The sequence below is a fragment of the Vombatus ursinus genome, unplaced genomic scaffold (genome assembly GCF_900497805.2).
Source record: "Vombatus ursinus unplaced genomic scaffold, bare-nosed wombat genome assembly UNPS02014798.1, whole genome shotgun sequence".
NCBI classification, from domain to species: Eukaryota; Metazoa; Chordata; class Mammalia; order Diprotodontia; family Vombatidae; genus Vombatus; species Vombatus ursinus.
In genome coordinates this window covers 57,839,353-57,856,519 of record NW_020954576.1, presented here as the reverse complement: position 1 = coordinate 57,856,519, position 17,167 = coordinate 57,839,353, and the positions used below count along the sequence as shown (strand labels likewise).

At 39.4% G+C, this 17,167-nt stretch overlaps 1 protein-coding gene across 1 annotated transcript in view; it reads left to right on the top strand.

Annotated features, from left to right (window-relative positions):
• Positions 1-17,167, top strand: part of LOC114049909 (polypeptide N-acetylgalactosaminyltransferase 2) — a 250,497-nt gene that overhangs the window by 185,358 nt on the left and 47,972 nt on the right. Inside the window, exons 4-7 of the mRNA XM_027871357.1 lie at positions 9,750-9,848; positions 10,004-10,071; positions 10,281-10,346; positions 14,972-15,093. Of these exons, the coding sequence (XP_027727158.1) occupies positions 9,750-9,848; positions 10,004-10,071; positions 10,281-10,346; positions 14,972-15,093 (355 nt within the window). The remainder of the gene's footprint in view (positions 1-9,749; positions 9,849-10,003; positions 10,072-10,280; positions 10,347-14,971; positions 15,094-17,167) is intronic.

Here is a 17,167-nt window from a genome sequence, read left to right as displayed (position 1 = left end):
CCCCCCCCCCCCCAAGCTGGCTTCCTTTAAGTCCCAACTAAAATCTCTTCTTTGACTGGAAACTTTACCTAACCCCTCTTAATTCTACTGCCTTCCCTCTGTTACTTATTTCCTATGTATCCTTTAAATTGCTTTCTTTCTATATATTTCTTTGCATATTATCTCCCCAATTGGATTGTAAGCTCCTTGAGGGCAGGGACCTTTGCCATTTTTTTATATCCCCAGTGCTTAGCAGGGTGCCTCGTGCATAATAGGTGCTCAATATCTATTTACTGATTGAAAGGCTGCCTGGCTAAGTTTCTGGAGATGTATCCCTGTAGCTCCACAGTCATGGAGCTATGCGCAACTGCCCCAGAAGCAACCCAGGGCCCCATTAGGTTGAATGTGTGCCTGGGCATATGCCAGGCCATGAAGAGCTTACATATAGCTTGCATTTAATATCGTACTGTAGGAAAGCTCAGCAGTAGGACATGGGATGGGTACTAGATTGGTGATTTCATTAGTATAGAAAACTCCCCAGATGAGGAAACTCTACCTCTACCTATACAAACTAGCCCCTTCTTTGCAACTACCAAAAGCACTGCAAGGTTAAGTGACTTGGATAGGGCCCCACAGCTAGCATATGTCAGAGGTAGGGGTTTGGAACCCTGGCCTTCCTGGCTCCTAGATTTCTGTGTCCACTACAGCAATGGCGTCAAACTCAAATAGAAGGGGGACCACTGGTCCGTATGCTGTGGGCTCACATTAACTTAGAAAAGCCCATTAACATTATCTGTGTCTTATTGTATTTTTATTTATTTTGTTAAATATTTCCCAGTTACATTTCAATCTGGTTCAGGTGGCACTGGGTGTGTTGCTGGACACTTGTATCTGACACCTCTGCATGGCTGCCTCCAGCCAAGCAAAATATTCATTAAAAACAAATCTGCCCGGTCCCTTCCTTTAAAGTAAAACTTGTGAAGGAAATAAGAAATACAGGAAATGGGGTACAGAAATCCATCCTGCCCTACTGGAAAATTGAAGGAGAAGGAGATAAGAGAAGGGGGGGAGAGATAGAAGGGAAGGCAGACTAGGGGAAGGGGTATTTAGAATGCATGCCATCTTGGGGTGGGGGGAGGGGCAAGATGGGGTGAAAATTTGGAACTCAAAATCTTGTGAAAGTAAATGTTGAAAACAAAAAAGTAAATGGAAATTAAAAAAATAAAATAAAAAAGTTGTCTTCAAATAAATAAAAGATCCTTCATTAAGACATCGCCATTAAAATGTGAAAACACTCCCAAAAAAGATGCAGCATCGTGATTTCTGGTGTTTTCAAAGTGCTTTTTTTTTTCCCCCAGTTCCCAGTCAGTCATCAATGGAGTTAAGGAGATAAACTGTGCCTGTTTAAAGTTCATTTTTGTTTTTCTTTCTTCTTTTTAATTTCCTGACCTGGTTTATTTGCTGTCTGAGATTTTGAGATTTTTAATTTCTTAATTAAATTAAGATTGTATCTTAATTTGTCCCAGTAAGGCCAACTGGGCGTGTGTTGACTGGAGAATACTTTTAAGTGCCTTATCATTTCTGGAAACCTGAAATTGGCTCTCAGCACAAGAGACAAGGGAAGTCACAGTTTGCCCCTGCTGCTGCATTATTGGTACAGGCCCTGTGCCCTATATCCCATGGCAGCCATATCTTAGAACACCATACATTGAGAGTTTTACTGTCCCTTGCATTCTCGACAGACACCTGGTCATTAATCAGTTGATTGGCTTTTCCTTCCTATCATCACTAGCCCCTTTCTACACACGGTGGACCCTGTTTCCCAAAAGTATGCTGAATATGATTCAATTATGAGTCCAATGATTAGGGACAGGTGGTAGTAATAATAACTCATATTTCCATGTATAGCACGTAGACGCTTACAAAACTCTTCCCTCACAGCACCCTTTTGAGGTAGGTAGTATCAACATTCTTATTCCATTTTATGGATGAGTAAACTGAGGTTCAGAGAACTTAAATGGCATATCAGATCCATATGCTGCCCAGGATTTAGATATTCTGATTCTAATGTACAGTATGCGCTTCTTGGCATGTTGCCATTATATGTTCTTCAGTTGGTTGTTTGATTGGCCTGTGCAGCTGGATTGTAAGCTCTTTGAGGGCAGGAATATCACTTTCTATTTCTTTTGTATCCTCTCAGTAGCAGGTACTATATTTTTCACATTGTCAGTGCTTAATAAATATTGATTGTGTGTGTTTTATATGATGCTCAGTATACTGGGGCTGCTAAGTGACCAGTCATGGTTATGGATGAGGAGGACTGTTTGAGGACCCACAATAATAATGTTGTGGCATATAAGATTTAAAATCATTAGCAGTGGATCATGTTGACTAGACACTCTCCTGCATGGGATGCCACGCTAGGGATTGTACAGAACAAATTGGATAGACATAGGCTGTAGCTCAAGGAGCCGATCTCAACAGAGACAATTAAACTGAAAAGCCCAGTTCTCTTCATACCTAGCAATAGCCTGGCAATATGAGAGCCTCTGGGAAAGGAGAGAGAGGAGATAGTAGAGAGGAGAAAACCTTTTCTCTTAGACCAAGGATTCTTAACCAAGGGTCGATGGACTGCCCCCAAGAGGTCTGTGGATATAACGGGCCCACTAATTTGTCCTTTTAATATTTTGATAATTTTATTTCAACATAATTGATTTCCTTTGTAACCCTACTTGTATTTTATGCACTTAAAAACATCATTGTCAAATGGGATCCAGACCACCCACGGGGTCTTAGACCATCTCTCAGGTTATTCCTTTAAGCTGGTATTTATGCCTGCTTTCACTTGAAGAGTTCTTAAATTTTCCTGCTGCCATTGCAGTGATGATGCAGAGAAGGTTGAGAGGTGGGTTGCATGGTTGGTAGTGCCACAGTGGCAGCAATAATGTGACTGGACGAAATCATTTCCAGCAAGCCTGGGCCATGCCTGCTTTGACTGAAAAAAGTTTGTGTCTGAAACACTTTGTTCTTCTCTGCCAATAATGAGCTCTGGTTATGCTTTTATACTTTCCTCCTCTCTTTCCTGTGTTCTCCACCCAAAACACACGTGCACGCACACACCACAACAAATCAAAGCTAATTCAGATACAGAGCCATCTCTCAATTAGCATTGGTAATTGGGAAGAAGGCACAGCTTAGGTAATGGAAATCCTCAGATCTCATTTTAGTCATTTGCTGTCGGCCTTTACTCTAAGCCATTTACCATCACTACCAACAAGCAGTGAAATTGAATAATTAAGAATTTCTCCTTCTTTCATTTCTCTTCTATCCTTGGATGGATGTGCACTTGAGCAGTGAAATATAACCAGAAAACTAAAGAGAACCAAAGGGCATGAGCTGGATAAAGCAGCTAGCTAATCAGTCCCCAAATCAAGGAATTGGCTGACAGAGAAAATTATTGGGGGGATGGGGGAAGCAGGGGAAGGAAGAAGGGAAAGGAACTGAAAGAGAGACAATAGATTTGATTAGCATTCATTCGTGTCATGCTGGGTAATGTGTATGGATTTTGGAAGGACACTTTTAGCATCTTGCTTGTTGGGAAAATTTGTCAAAGAGGTAAGATTTCTAGAGGGCCTTTGAGGAATTATTACTGAAGTGTTTAGGAGACCCTTGATAAATCTTAACCTCTACTTCTTTACTACCCAGTCACTCCTGAACCCCTTGAAATCTGTCTCCTGCCTCCACTACTACTGACACAGCTCTCTCTTAAGGTCATTAATAATATCTTTATTGCTGAATTCAGTATCCCCCTTTTTGTCTTCTCCTCAACGTCTTTACTAGATTTGACACTGTGGACCTCTCACAGCCGTATTTTATACCATCATTAGAATCAGAGTGTGATTGGTAAGGAAGAAAACTAAATGGCTGCTGTGTGGACCAGTATTGTGGCCTGTCCCTGTGGATTGACTCCTTCCTTTGCTTCTGTGACACTGCATTCTTCTAGTTCTTTCTCTGAATGACCTTTCTCTGTTTGATCTGTCAATTCCTCTTTCTCCTTTCATTTTTTAGATGTAGGTTGCTCTCAGGTTTCTCTTCTTAGCCCTCTTCTCTTTGCCCTCTCCTGAATATCTCTTCCATAAATTATTCACTCAGTCGGCATTTATTAAGCATTTACTATGTGCCAGGCACCATGCTAGGTGCTGGGGATACAAAAGCCAAAAGGAAGTAGCCTCAGCACTCAAGGAACTTCCATTCTAACTGGAGAGATAATTTATACCTACAAAAACATCAAATGAAGATAATAACCTTGGGGAAGAAGGCACTAGTAGAGGGTGAGGACCAAGAAAGGCCTCCTGCAAGAAGTGGTTTGGGAGCTGAGTCCTCTATTCCCATGATATCAGTTACCATTTCCTTGCAGACATCTCCCAAATCTTTATCTGTCCCTGCCTCTCTCATTCTGTTTGGATATGTTGGCAACACTTCAAGCCAAGCAAAACAAAGCTAGACTTGTTTTCTTTCTCCAAAAGTCTTCCCACACCCTAACTCCTCTATTTCTCTTGATAGCACTTTCATCGTCCCAGTCACTCTTGATTCTTCCTTTCACCATCACTCCATGTATCCAATCACTTGCCACTGTAGAGTACACCTCAGTAGCATCTCTTGAAATCTATTCATTTCCGTTTTTACTGCAACCACCCCAGCGTAGACCTTCCTTCCTTTTCACTTAGACCAGGGGTTCTTTGTACCAGACCCCTTTGGCAGTGTGGTGAAGCCTATGGACCTCTTCTCACAGTAGTAGTTGGGGGGGGGGGGGTTAAAGCATAAAATAAAATACATGGAATTACAAAAGAATCCAATTATATTGAAAATATCATTATAAAAATATTTTTTAAAAAACAAAGTTTATGGATCCCAGATTAAGACTCCTTAATCGTTGTAATAGTTTTCTAACTGGTACTCCTATTTCTTACTCAATCCATCCTTCACATTGCTATTTGTATAATCATTTTAACACACTGTTCTGTTTATATTCAATTCAATTCAAATTAAAATGTATTAAATGCCTGATGTGCTGATATAGAATCATGTCATTTATCCTTTCAGAAGTCTTAAGTGGCTTGCCATTGGCTATCAAATAAAGGATGTACTCCTGATCCTGGCGTTCAGAACCCTTCACTCTAGCCTAAATTTCCAGACATCTCACATTACAACTCTTCATACGATCTACATTCCAGTCTAACTGGCTGCTCTGTTGTATCCTTGAGACACTATCCCTGATTTCTGGAACACTCCGCTTGTTGAAATGCCACCCTTCTTTCAAGGGCTAACTCAGGTGGTCCCTTTTCCATGAAACCTTCCCCACCCTAGGTCCTAATGAAAATCATGACTCCCTCCCTCTTTAAAGTTCTCCTAACACTTTCTTTTTTCATGATTATTTATGTGGATGTCTCTTCTCTACTCCCCCACCTCCACCCCTCATCATTTAAAAATTCCTTGATAGTAGACTTTGTATCTTTAGTTCTTAGTCCAGTGTCTTGTCTATAATAACCGTTTATGGAATGTTTATTAAATTGTGCTGAATTGCTCAAATGTGAAGTCCAAATTCCATAATTAGAAATTCTCTTTTCATATCATTTATTTATGAGAATGATCTGGACATTGAAGTGTTAAAAATAAACATGGCGTAATTGATATTGCCTAGTAACTAGGTACTGGTTTTACCAGGACTCTGAGTACTTTACCCTTTTGGTCACAACTAGAATGGAGATACTAAGTTTATGCACCAGAGCTCAAGCATGGTAGGGAGGGGAGATTTCTTTCTTAGGGTAGACCTCTGGTCTACCAGTCCTCCACTTAACAAGTGCTCCTGTTCCCTCAGCTAGACTCAGGCCACCATCACAAGATCAGATCCTCCACAGGGCCTTGTATTCCATATCTGATATCTCTTTCCATGTCTGCCACTTCTTCCTTCTCTTCCAAACTGAATTTTCCCCATGTACCAGAATTCCTAGGTACAGCTCTGTTAGATATCACTCAGATATCATTGACAAGCAGTCCCTAAACACTGAATTAGGCCAATCATTCTTCTTCCTTTGGCACCAGAGAGCAGAACTGACTATAGGCTTTTGCTACTGCTGACTTCTAATAACCAACAGTTACCATTACAGAAGGCTCAGGTATAAAAGTGGATATGAGCTAGACTCTGGCTTCTGTCAAATTACCAGGATTCATTGTTGCCTCTCCTATTAGACATTCTTTTCCTAGCTACAGAATGATCAAGACTGGTTGTCAGGGATACCTCTGTTTAACTGATAAATGTGCTCATTCTTCAGCCTCTTTTTATCATCATAAAGAAGTTTTCCACAGTCAATGACATTTTTGACTGGATATTAAAGCTTACTGCATGTGTGTGTATGTGTGTGCATGTATGCTCTATTAGCCAAAATAATTTTTAAAAATTAATGTCTAGTTAACTTAATTGTTATGACATGAATGGCCTTCTTCCCCATCCTTTCCTCTCTCCCGTTTAAGTGAAATGACTATTATAATTTACATCTGACAGTGCCTAGCAAAACTGAGTTCACAGTCGTATGCCCAAGTGGCAGATATCGAAGAGGAGACAGATATGTGTTTTGTACATGTATGCTTGTATACATGTGATTCAATACTTTGGAGGCAGCATAATGCAGTGGAAGGAATACTAGATTTGAAGACAGGACAGGGGTTCAAATCCTGTCCTTGCAAACCACTTGTGATCCTGGGCAAATCATTTAATCCCCGTCATTTAATCTCCCTGGACTCCAGTTCTTCCCTTGTAAAATGAGGACTAGATGATCTGTAAGGTACCTTCCAGCTCTAAACCTGTGGTGCTTTGGATGCATTGATTTCATCAAAATAAGTACTCTCTACAGTGGTGCAAGTAGCAGCTCATCTATGTCTCTTGTCCATAGGGAAGTCTTTCCACAAATCCTCCCTAAAAGATCTGTCCAACACACTGAAGAGTTTTTCCCCTAGGTATTGTAATAATTCATACACACACACACACACACACACACACACACACACACACACACACACTCACTCACTCACTCACTCTGAAAGAATACAAAGTGGTAATGCAAGCTCCATGCCTTCTGAACAATGCAGACGGAGTTAGTGCCTCCTGCCTTTCAGTTACCCATCGAAGCTGTGATCCCTGCAGGGAGAGAATGAGAATGAAAGAATATGAGGTTGATTGGGTCAATTTTGTATGCTCTTGGCATGAGAAATACTCCTCTCTTTGTTTTAATTCCAATGCAGATGCCTGAGCCTACATTTTGTAAATCATTCTGTTTAGGGCCCACTTATCTTACCACTTCTCACTGTGTTAAGTGGGGCCTAATTGCGCTGGATATTCCAGCCCCCTCATGATAGGAAGTTCTTATCCTATTAATATCATAGATTGGCTCCTTTTAGATGACTTTTCTTTGGTTAATTGGTTTATAGTTGAACCTTGCAAATTTTTGCTTACTTAATCTACCAGTATGGTGATTCTCACCAAGAAGGCTAGCCTGTGTATTTGCTTTCCAGTAAAGATTTAGAGGCCAGAAGCTGTAATGTGGTACAGTATTCAACTCAGATTGCTTTTTTTTAACCGAGAGTGACTGGTGGTACATTATGCTGCCTTCTCACGATTAATTAAAACCAAGCTACCCACACAACTAAATAAACAGAGGAAACCCATTCTATGATCCTGGCATTTATTGCTTTTTAATTGTGCTGCTTTACTTGCTAATTTACAAAATTTGCTCATCTGAAGGAGATCTCCCAGTCATTAGTGCACATTAGCTGGGGTCTGCTATACATTTTCCTTTACAGTGCACCCATGCATAGAAATTTGCTGGATATTGTCCAAGCACCTGTTTAGAATGACCACTTTTATTCTTTGTGAATTAAATATGTCTTGATCTTGTCTGATTTCAAAAGATAATTCTTATCCCTTTTACCATCTTTTTGTCCCCCACCAACTCTCATTTATTTAAATTGTAGATATCATAATCATAGTATCTTCAAATTATGGGCCAGACATTTGGGGTTGGGAGGGGAAGGGAAGGTAGTGAATTGCATGTGATTAAAAACTGGAGAAGGAAAGGACCCTTTGTAAATTTTTGGTCTCGTGGAAGATTTTTTTTTCCTCCTTAGTACTTTGAGTTGCTACAAACCCCTTGTAAATGCTGGCAGAAGTGTTCACACTGAATGACAGCAAACTATAAGAGAGGTGAATAACTGTTGGTAACCTGCAACAGGCTGCACCCCTCTTTTCACATTAATCAGTGGTTTTCAAATGACTCAGCTGGAAAATTAATTCACTAGGGCAAAAGATTCCCAGTAGTCTTTTCTGGGATCATTTAACTCATCCACTCATGTGGGATTCATCTGTGTGCTCCTCTTCCTGTATTGGCAGTGGAGAGTGGTAGTATTGCCACCATTGATTTTGCCTAATGCTCTCAAAATGCAGTCTGTACGTTTCTTTCCTATAAAAGACTTATCACTAAAAGCAACTCCCTCCTTCCACTTCTCTATTCTCTTTTCCTTAGACTGACTGGGATCATCACCCAGACAGCATCTGATCTTTTCTTTGCACCTAAGAAACTCATTAAGCACCATCCATGGTCTACAAAACCTACTTAGGACAATTGACTTAGATGATTCAAGAAGGAGATTGTACTTGAGGCTGGTGAGATGATTTGCTCTTTTCTTGTTATGTGGCATCTTCTATTGATGAATTTCAAGTACTCCAGCAAATCCCTGATTTCATCAGAATAGGTACTCTTTTCTCTGATGCAAATCACAAGTCTTCCTTGCCTTAGTATTTATGGGTTTTTGAGACTGATAGAAATTCATCACCTTGTAGATAACTTTCTGGTGGTGGACCATTTCTGAATTTAGGTAAGTTGGTACTTGGGTAATAGAAATACACTCCATTGCCAGCCAGTACTTGAAGCCTTGCTAATTGAGAGGACATGCTTGTGCCATTCTGGCATAGATTTTGACAAACCAGGCTCACATCCTTGCTATGGTGGGACATGAAAGCATGTCTACAAAGGAAGGTAAATCTCAGGACTTTTTTTAAACTAAAAACACACCAAGATTGTATTATCTCTCCAAACTATTACACACAAGACCCAAATTCTCTTACTCTACTATTATCCTATGGATGACGATATTAATGATACAACAAACATTTCCACATTTGTTGAGACTGGATTTCTGAATTACCTGGTCCCAGCAGAATTCTGCATCCTCACCTGGGAGGCTTGTTCTTTAGGCTAAGTTCTATTTGGAGATTTGGGTTGAAAGTAACTCCATTGCTTCTAGCAATATTGATTGGAATGTCAAATTTCTATTCATTATTCACCTTCACTTTTCCCACCAAGATTTAGCCTGTATGCCTAGGAATCTGGTCATGGCCTGATGGGAGTAAAGGAAAATCTACATCTTAGTTGGCCAGAGCAGAAATTGTGATCTGTGGTGTGTCTAGTGTCTTCATTTAGAGCCAAATGCCGTATATGATGTTTGTAATGCATAAATGCCTCAAAACAGAAGAAGTCCAACTTTATCAACAGATATTTGTTTTCCTCTTCTACCTTGGAAAAGTTTTATAAAGAAGTTTTGTAAATGTAAAATCCATTAGTAGTCATTCTTCTCAGCTAGATGAACATCTTCCTACCTTTAGGAGATCATTAATATCTTATGGTGTACTGACGATTGTTGCCTCTCTTTATTTTCAGGTGTCAGCGAAAGCAGTGGCGAGTAGACTTACCAGCCACCAGTGTGGTAATCACTTTCCACAATGAAGCCAGGTCGGCCTTGCTGAGGACCGTAGTCAGGTGAGGCAGTCCAATCCATTGTCCTATATGATGCTTTCAAAAGGCAATGTGTGACTGATAGTTGTTGGTTGGGATTGGGGATGGAAGAGTAAATTCAGAACCAATAAATTCCATACCCATGGAAGACCATGTAATATTTTTCCTTCCCTCTTCAGTGTGCTTAAGAAAAGTCCCCCCAATCTCATAAAAGAAATCATATTGGTAGATGACTACAGTAATGATCGTAAGTACTATGACTATTTTTTTTTCCCTTGCTGTATAATGAATAGTGAAATAGTCAAAAGGGAGGGCAGTGGGTCGGGGATGTGACTGTATGATGTACAGACTGTTCAGCAGCCCTTAGATAATCAAGAGTTGATTATACTTACAATAAAACACATCTTTATAAAGCTCAGTTTCAGAATCTCTTGGGTTTTTTTTTTCCCTTTTCAGCTGAGGATGGTGCTCTCTTGGGGAAGATTGAGAAAGTGCGGGTTCTTAGAAATGATCGGCGAGAAGGTAGATTGTTTACTGACTTATTTTTCTAAACAGCCTGATCATTTTAACAGGACTTTGTTTTGCCAACAAAGTGTAATTGTGTCTATATTTTTAGTTATTATTGAACTCAACATATTTTAGCTTAATGAAAAGAAAAATGACCATATCTTGGCTTCCTGTGTCTGATCTGTGTATGTGTATAGCACTCAAAACTGTTTTCAAATCAGGTAAATACATGAAAAGCTTAATCCATTGCATAGTAAAACCTCATTCTTTTTTAAAAATAATTTATTTTTAGTTTTCCACATTCACTTCTGTAAGATTTTGAGTTTTAAATTTTCTCCCCCTCCATTTCCCCCCCTCCCCCAGACAGCATGCAATCTGATATAGGCTCTATTTATAAGCATATTTTCCCATTAGTTATGATGTAAAGAACAATTAGAAGCAATGGGAGGAACCACAAGAATGAAGCAAAAAACAAAATGACAAAGGAAAAGGAGAGCAAAGAGTAGATTCCATCTGCATTCAGACTCCATAGTTCTTTCTCTGGTTGTGGATAGCATTTTCCATCATGAGTCTTTTGCTGAGAAGAGAAAAATCTATCAAAGTCAGTCATCACACAGTGTGGCCGTTACCGTGTACAATGTTCTCCTGGTTCTTCTCATTTCACTCAGCATCAGTTCATGTAAGTCTTTCCAGGTTTTTTTGAAGTCTGCCTGCTCATCATTTCTTATGGTACAATATTATTCCATTACATTCATATATCACAACTTGTTCAGCCATTCCCCAATTAACGGGTATCCTCTCAATTTCCAATTCTTGGCCACCACAAAAAGAGCTACTATAAATATTTTTGTACATGTGGGTCCTTTTCTTGTTTTTATGATCTCTTTGGGATACAGACCTAGAAGTAGTATTGTTGGGCGAAAGGGTATGCACAGTTTTGTAGCCCTTTGGGCATAGTTCCAAATTGCATTCTATAATGGCTGGATCAGTTCACAACTCCACCAACAATGCACTAGTGTTCCAGTTTTCCCACATCTTCTCCAACATTTATCATTTTCCTGTTTTGTCATGTTAGTCAATCTGATAGGTGTGATGTGGTACCTCAGAGTTCTTTTGATTTGGATTTCTCTGATCAGTAGTGATTTAGAGTATTTTTTTCATATGGCTATAGAGAGCTTTAATTTCTTTCTCTGAAAACTGCTTATTCATATCCTTTGACCATTTATCAATTGGGAAATGACTTATATTCTTATAAATTCTACTCAGTTCTTTATATATTTTAAAAATGAGACCTTTATCAAAGACGCTGGCTGTAAAAATTGTTTCCCAGCTTTCTGCTTCCCTTCTAATCTTGGTTGCGTTGTTTGTGCAAAAACTTTTTAAATTTAATGTAATCTCTTGTTTGGTCGTAAATTCTTCCCTTCTCCATAGATCTGAAAAGTAAACTATTCCTTGCTCTCCTAGTTTGCTTATGGTATCAGTCTTTATATCTAAATCATGTACCCATTTTGACTTTATCTTGATATAGGGTATAAGATGTTGGTTTATGCCTAGTTTCTGCCATACTATTTTTCAGTTTTCCCAGCAGTTTTTGTCAAATAATGAGTTCTTATCCCAGAAGCTGGAGTCCTTGGATTTATCAAATAGTAGATTACTATAGTCATTGACGGTCGTGTCTTGCATACCTAGCCTGTGCCACTAATCCACCACTGTATTTCTTAGCCAGTACCAAGTAGTTTTGATGATTGCTTTATAATGCAGTTTAAGATCTGGTACAGGTATACCACCTTCCCTTGCATTTCTTTTCATTTGTTCCCTTGATATTCTGGACCATTTGTTCTTTCAGATGAATTTTGTTACTGATTTTTTTCTAGCTCCATAAAATAATTTTTTGGTAGTTTGATTGGTATGGCACTGAAAACCTCACTCTTAATTATGACAACAATTCTATTTGGATTCTACCTTTTCTCCTTTGGAAAATTGTCCTCTCATCATCTATGAAGCCTTGATTAGTCAGCAGTCCCTCAGGTATTAGAATTTAGATGAAAAGACTCAAGATTTAGAAATGGCAAATCTAATGACTTCTTGCTTCAAGCATCTGATTTTTATTTATAAATGGCGTTTGAATTTGACAGCTAGGTGAAAGTGACGCATCTGAAGAAAGAAAAGTACATTCCCATTTGCTTGCTTTTTCAGTTTTACAAATTCCTGCCTTATGAGCTGCTGTCAGTCTTCCCTGTGTGGTAGTTAGGATCATTGAACATTCTTTATTGACAGCCATAAGCAAGATTTTTCCAAAGGCAGGAGTAAAACATGGAAACATCCAAAGAAGAAGCTTAAAATACTGTGCAATTAACATCCAGTCAGCTGTTCATCTCTCAGAGCTGCTTGGGAGCTTGATGATTGGATACCTTGTTCATTCACAGTTTGGAGAAATTTTTTAGCTATCGAGTTGTTTTTTTTATGGAAGACTGTTCAATACAAAGATGACAGAGCTAAGATTTTTTTTTTTCCCCTGGAGTCGTGATGAGTTTGCCTTGATTCATTCTGTATATGGTCTGTTTTCTGTTCCCCCCTGGGGCAATAGTACCCATTTGCAAGATAACCAGTTCGGATTAGAGGTCAAAGCTGTGGCCAGGGAAGAAATTTTTTTCCCCTACCATGTGACACTGAACTAGTCTATAAATGGAATGAATCGATTTCATGGCCTTCGTTAATTCTACTTCCTAATAAATCCTGTTGGTTTGAAAAGTACATATTATAGTCAATGCCTCAAATCTGGCCCTTCCTCTTTGAAACCTTCTGAAGCTTCAAACAAATCAGAATTTTATGACTGGATGCCCCATTTTCATGTTCAAACAACCTAGACAAAAGATAGCGTACTTTACATTTTTTTATTATCTACTAAAGCTGAGACATATTTTCCTATCTTACTACTGCCCACTATAAGGGAGTAAAGTGGTAACAATTGTTATTTTTAAGCACTGATAATTTAATATTAGTAACAAAATTAATAGCCACTCTTTTCAGTGAGTGCTATTGGGGTAAAATATTTAGAAATTAAAAGATTGCTTTTAAGGCAGGGATTCTTAACATTTTTAGTGTCAAAGACCTCTGTGACAGTGGACCTTATGGTCTTCTTCTCAGAATAACGTTTTTTAAAGGAATAAATTAAACCATATAGGATTGCAGAGAAAACCAATTATATTGAAATACAGTTGCCACATTATTTAAAAAACAAATTCATGGATGCCAGGTTAAGAACCGCTGTCTTAATGTGTAAATTTGTTCACAGTTTGATGAGTTGGCATAATTCAAATGGGGAGAGCCCCTGTCAACACAAAGAGAATCAGATTCTGCTCAAGACCTGTAAAATACATATAAAATGCTCAGCATTTGTGTGTGTGACCAGGTAATTCAGTGGGTTTGAGTTTGGTGTTACTGAGACAGAGGTCATGAACTTAACCCTCAGGTGGAGCCAACCACCTTCCCTTTGTTTCGTCACCAAAGACTATATCACTTACCAAGGTGTGCCTCATTCACAAGGTGGGCCAACTAAGCATCAAAGAAAATGCATATTCTCCTCCTGAGGGGGGAAAAAACCCTTAAAATATGTCCTGCCCTTTCTGATAGTAAATCAGTAGCAGTATTTTTATATACAAAGGACAGTATGTGCACTAGAAATCCATTGTGACTGTGGGGTCAGGGAACAATTACAGTCGTTTTGAAGGAAATGATTGTAATAGTCAGAGAGAAATACTCTATAACAGTGGTGTCAAACTCAAATAGAAACAGGAGCCACTAATCCATACGTAAAGATCCCTGAGGGCTGCCTATTGACTTAGTTTTAACATGTAATATACTGCTATCCATGTTTTATTGTATTTTTATTTATTTTGGTAAATATTTTCCAATTACATTTTAATTGGGTTCCTGCCTTACTCTGTAGCGTTGTAGGCTTCATGCAGTGGGCCATGTGTCTGACACTTCTGCTTCACATTGCAGTTTGCAGTTACATGATTTGACCCACAACATAATTGATTTTGTGTTATGACAAAGGGGCCTTATAACTGAATCTTAATGTGTGAATACATATACCTACATACATATATCGTATCATGTATATACATGCCATGTGATATGTATGTATAAGCTGATATATGTTAAATCTTAGAAGAACAGAAAAATTTGCAATTTCTATTACTAAATTAGCACTATGAAAGATCAGCAGCTATTGACACTTCAAGAGTATAGATAACAAGTCTCCGAGCCCAGTTAATGAGCAAACCCTGTCTGTTTGCTCTTTGCAAGAGAGTTTTTTTAAAATTATTGTTTCTGTTGATGTATCCATCAGCCTTTAATCATGTGACAGCCTTTCTCAGAAGACAGTTGTTCTCTCTGTAGGTTCTTTACCTTAAAAAAAAAAAGCTACAAACAGTCTGCTGTTTTGATGACCACAGGGTGGTATTGATCCTTTCAGCCTGACACAGAATGTGAAACCTCCAGCCCTGCAAGTGGGCTGTAAAGGTTTTGTGGGGGGAAATGCATAAATGGTGTCTGCTAGCGTACATTACTTTTGTTGTTTTTCACAGAGAATATAGATTCCTTCCCCTGACAAGCTTCTGAACTCTCCCCCGCAGGCTTGATGCGCTCTCGGGTCCGAGGGGCAGATGCAGCCCAGGCTAAAGTCCTGACGTTCTTGGACAGTCATTGTGAATGCAATGAGCATTGGCTGGAGCCCCTCCTGGAGAGGGTAGCAGAGGTGAGTGAAGAAGACCCCTAAGGCACAAAGGCTTGGAGGGCCACTCGGGTCATGATGCTTGTTTATGTTGGGTGAAATGAGGCAAGAAATATCTTTGGTGGCATTCATTTACTATTGCATTAAACCAAATGAAAAAAACAGTCTAGCTGGGGAAAGGAAAGGTCAGAACTCTCACCTGTTGGGATCGAGGCCTGGGTCAGAGCCTCCATTTTATGTAGAGCAGTCCTGTTCTACTGGGGGGCTCTCTTTTATTTACCTGAAGTTTTAAGGTGAACTGTGGAGTAGTCTGTTAGGGAAGAAGTCAAGGCCTTCATTTACCCTCAGGGAAAGGCTGTGGCTAGAAGGAGCATTTATGAGTATTTCAGGTAAGAAAGAGATCTTGACAATAACCTCTACCATCGAAGTACATTCTTCAGTCCACGAGGGCTCCATTTCCTACCATACCCCTTCTTGATTTCTTGTTGTTGTTTTAGTCATGTTCCACTCTTCATGACCTCACAGACCGTAGCCAGTGCCAATACTGTCCCTGGGATTTTGTTGGCAAAGATATTAGAGTGGTTTGCCATTTCCTTCTCCAGTGCATCACCTTTTGTTGGAACTGTCCACTGTGACCTGTCCATCTTGGGTAACCATACCTGGCGTAGCTCATGGTTTTATTGGGTTGTGTAAGCCCATGCACGACAAAGCAGTGATCCGGGAGGGGTCCTTCTTCACTAGAAGCACCCAAGACAGATTCAAGGAGAAAGGAGTGGGGTCTAGTTGGGTCCGCCACCCTTCAATAGGTCACCTGCTGATTTACATTATGTGTGCTCTAGGTCTTATAGCAGCGATGTCAGACTTAAGTAGAAGCCGCTAATCTGTATGTAAGGATCCCTAAAGGACAAGAACAAGTTTAGTTTTAAAATCTGTATTTCAATGTATTTTTGTTTATTTTGTTAGCTGTTTCCCATTTACACTTTCATGTGGTTTGGGATGCATTCAGGATTGGTGTGGCCCACATGTAGCCCCTGGGCCATGAGTGTAACACCTCTGTCTTACAGCAACTAACTGTGTTACTCTTTGTCATCTTCTCATTTCTCTTTCTGTCATGCTTGCCATTCTGCTTAATTCCTCATTCACCACAAACACTTGACAAGAAATTTGCCATGGATTAATGAAAAGAAAAAGGATACTGTAAAAGTACAAAAATAGAGTTAGTTTGTCTCTGGGTAACTAAGGAAAGCATTGGCAGGGGATCAGAGGGTCGTGACATGAGTAGAATGTCAATCACTACTCTAGCTCAGCAACTAAAATTATAACCAGGGTTCTCCTGGGCATAGTGACATGGAATTCTCCTTGCCAAAACATGAAATTCTCCCTGTCCTCCAAACATTAAACAAGTGGCACAGGTGATCAGAATGTCAGGTGATTAAGATGTTAATGTTAACAAATTCACATTTTATCCAAAGTAATGAGTAATTGACTTAATTGAATGGTGGCTTTAAGATTGAAGTAGATTTCACTCTTCTAATAAGGGAACCACTTGGCCTCACTTCTCTGCCTTAAGACTCTGAACAAAGGCTTGGTGGCCACTCATGGGCCATGTTGTATAGGGGACTAGATCACTGAAGGCCATTCCGACTCTGCAAATCTGTGAAGACACTTAGGACAGTTCTAGTGTACTAGCAAATCATTCTGCCTATTCAACTTTTGATGATTAGTTTTCTTTCTGGCTTCTAACTCCATGGAACTTCCTATGATGCTAATCCTGTGTTTTTCATCTGACTTCCAAAAGAAATAACCATATGATATTGACACTACGGTCTAATTCTAAAGGTTGTACAGTAGACAGAGCCCTAGACCTAGAATTAGGAAAACCCAAGTTCAAATCTTGCCTTAGACAATCACTAGCTGTGTGACCCTGGGCAAGTCACTTAACCTCTGTCTGCCTCGATTTTCCCATCCATAAAATAGGGATAATAATAACAGTATTTCTGTAGCACTTTAATAATTATCTCATTTTATACTTAAAATAACCCTGGGAGGCAGTTGCTATTATTATTTCCATTTTGCACATAAGGAAACTGAGGCTGAT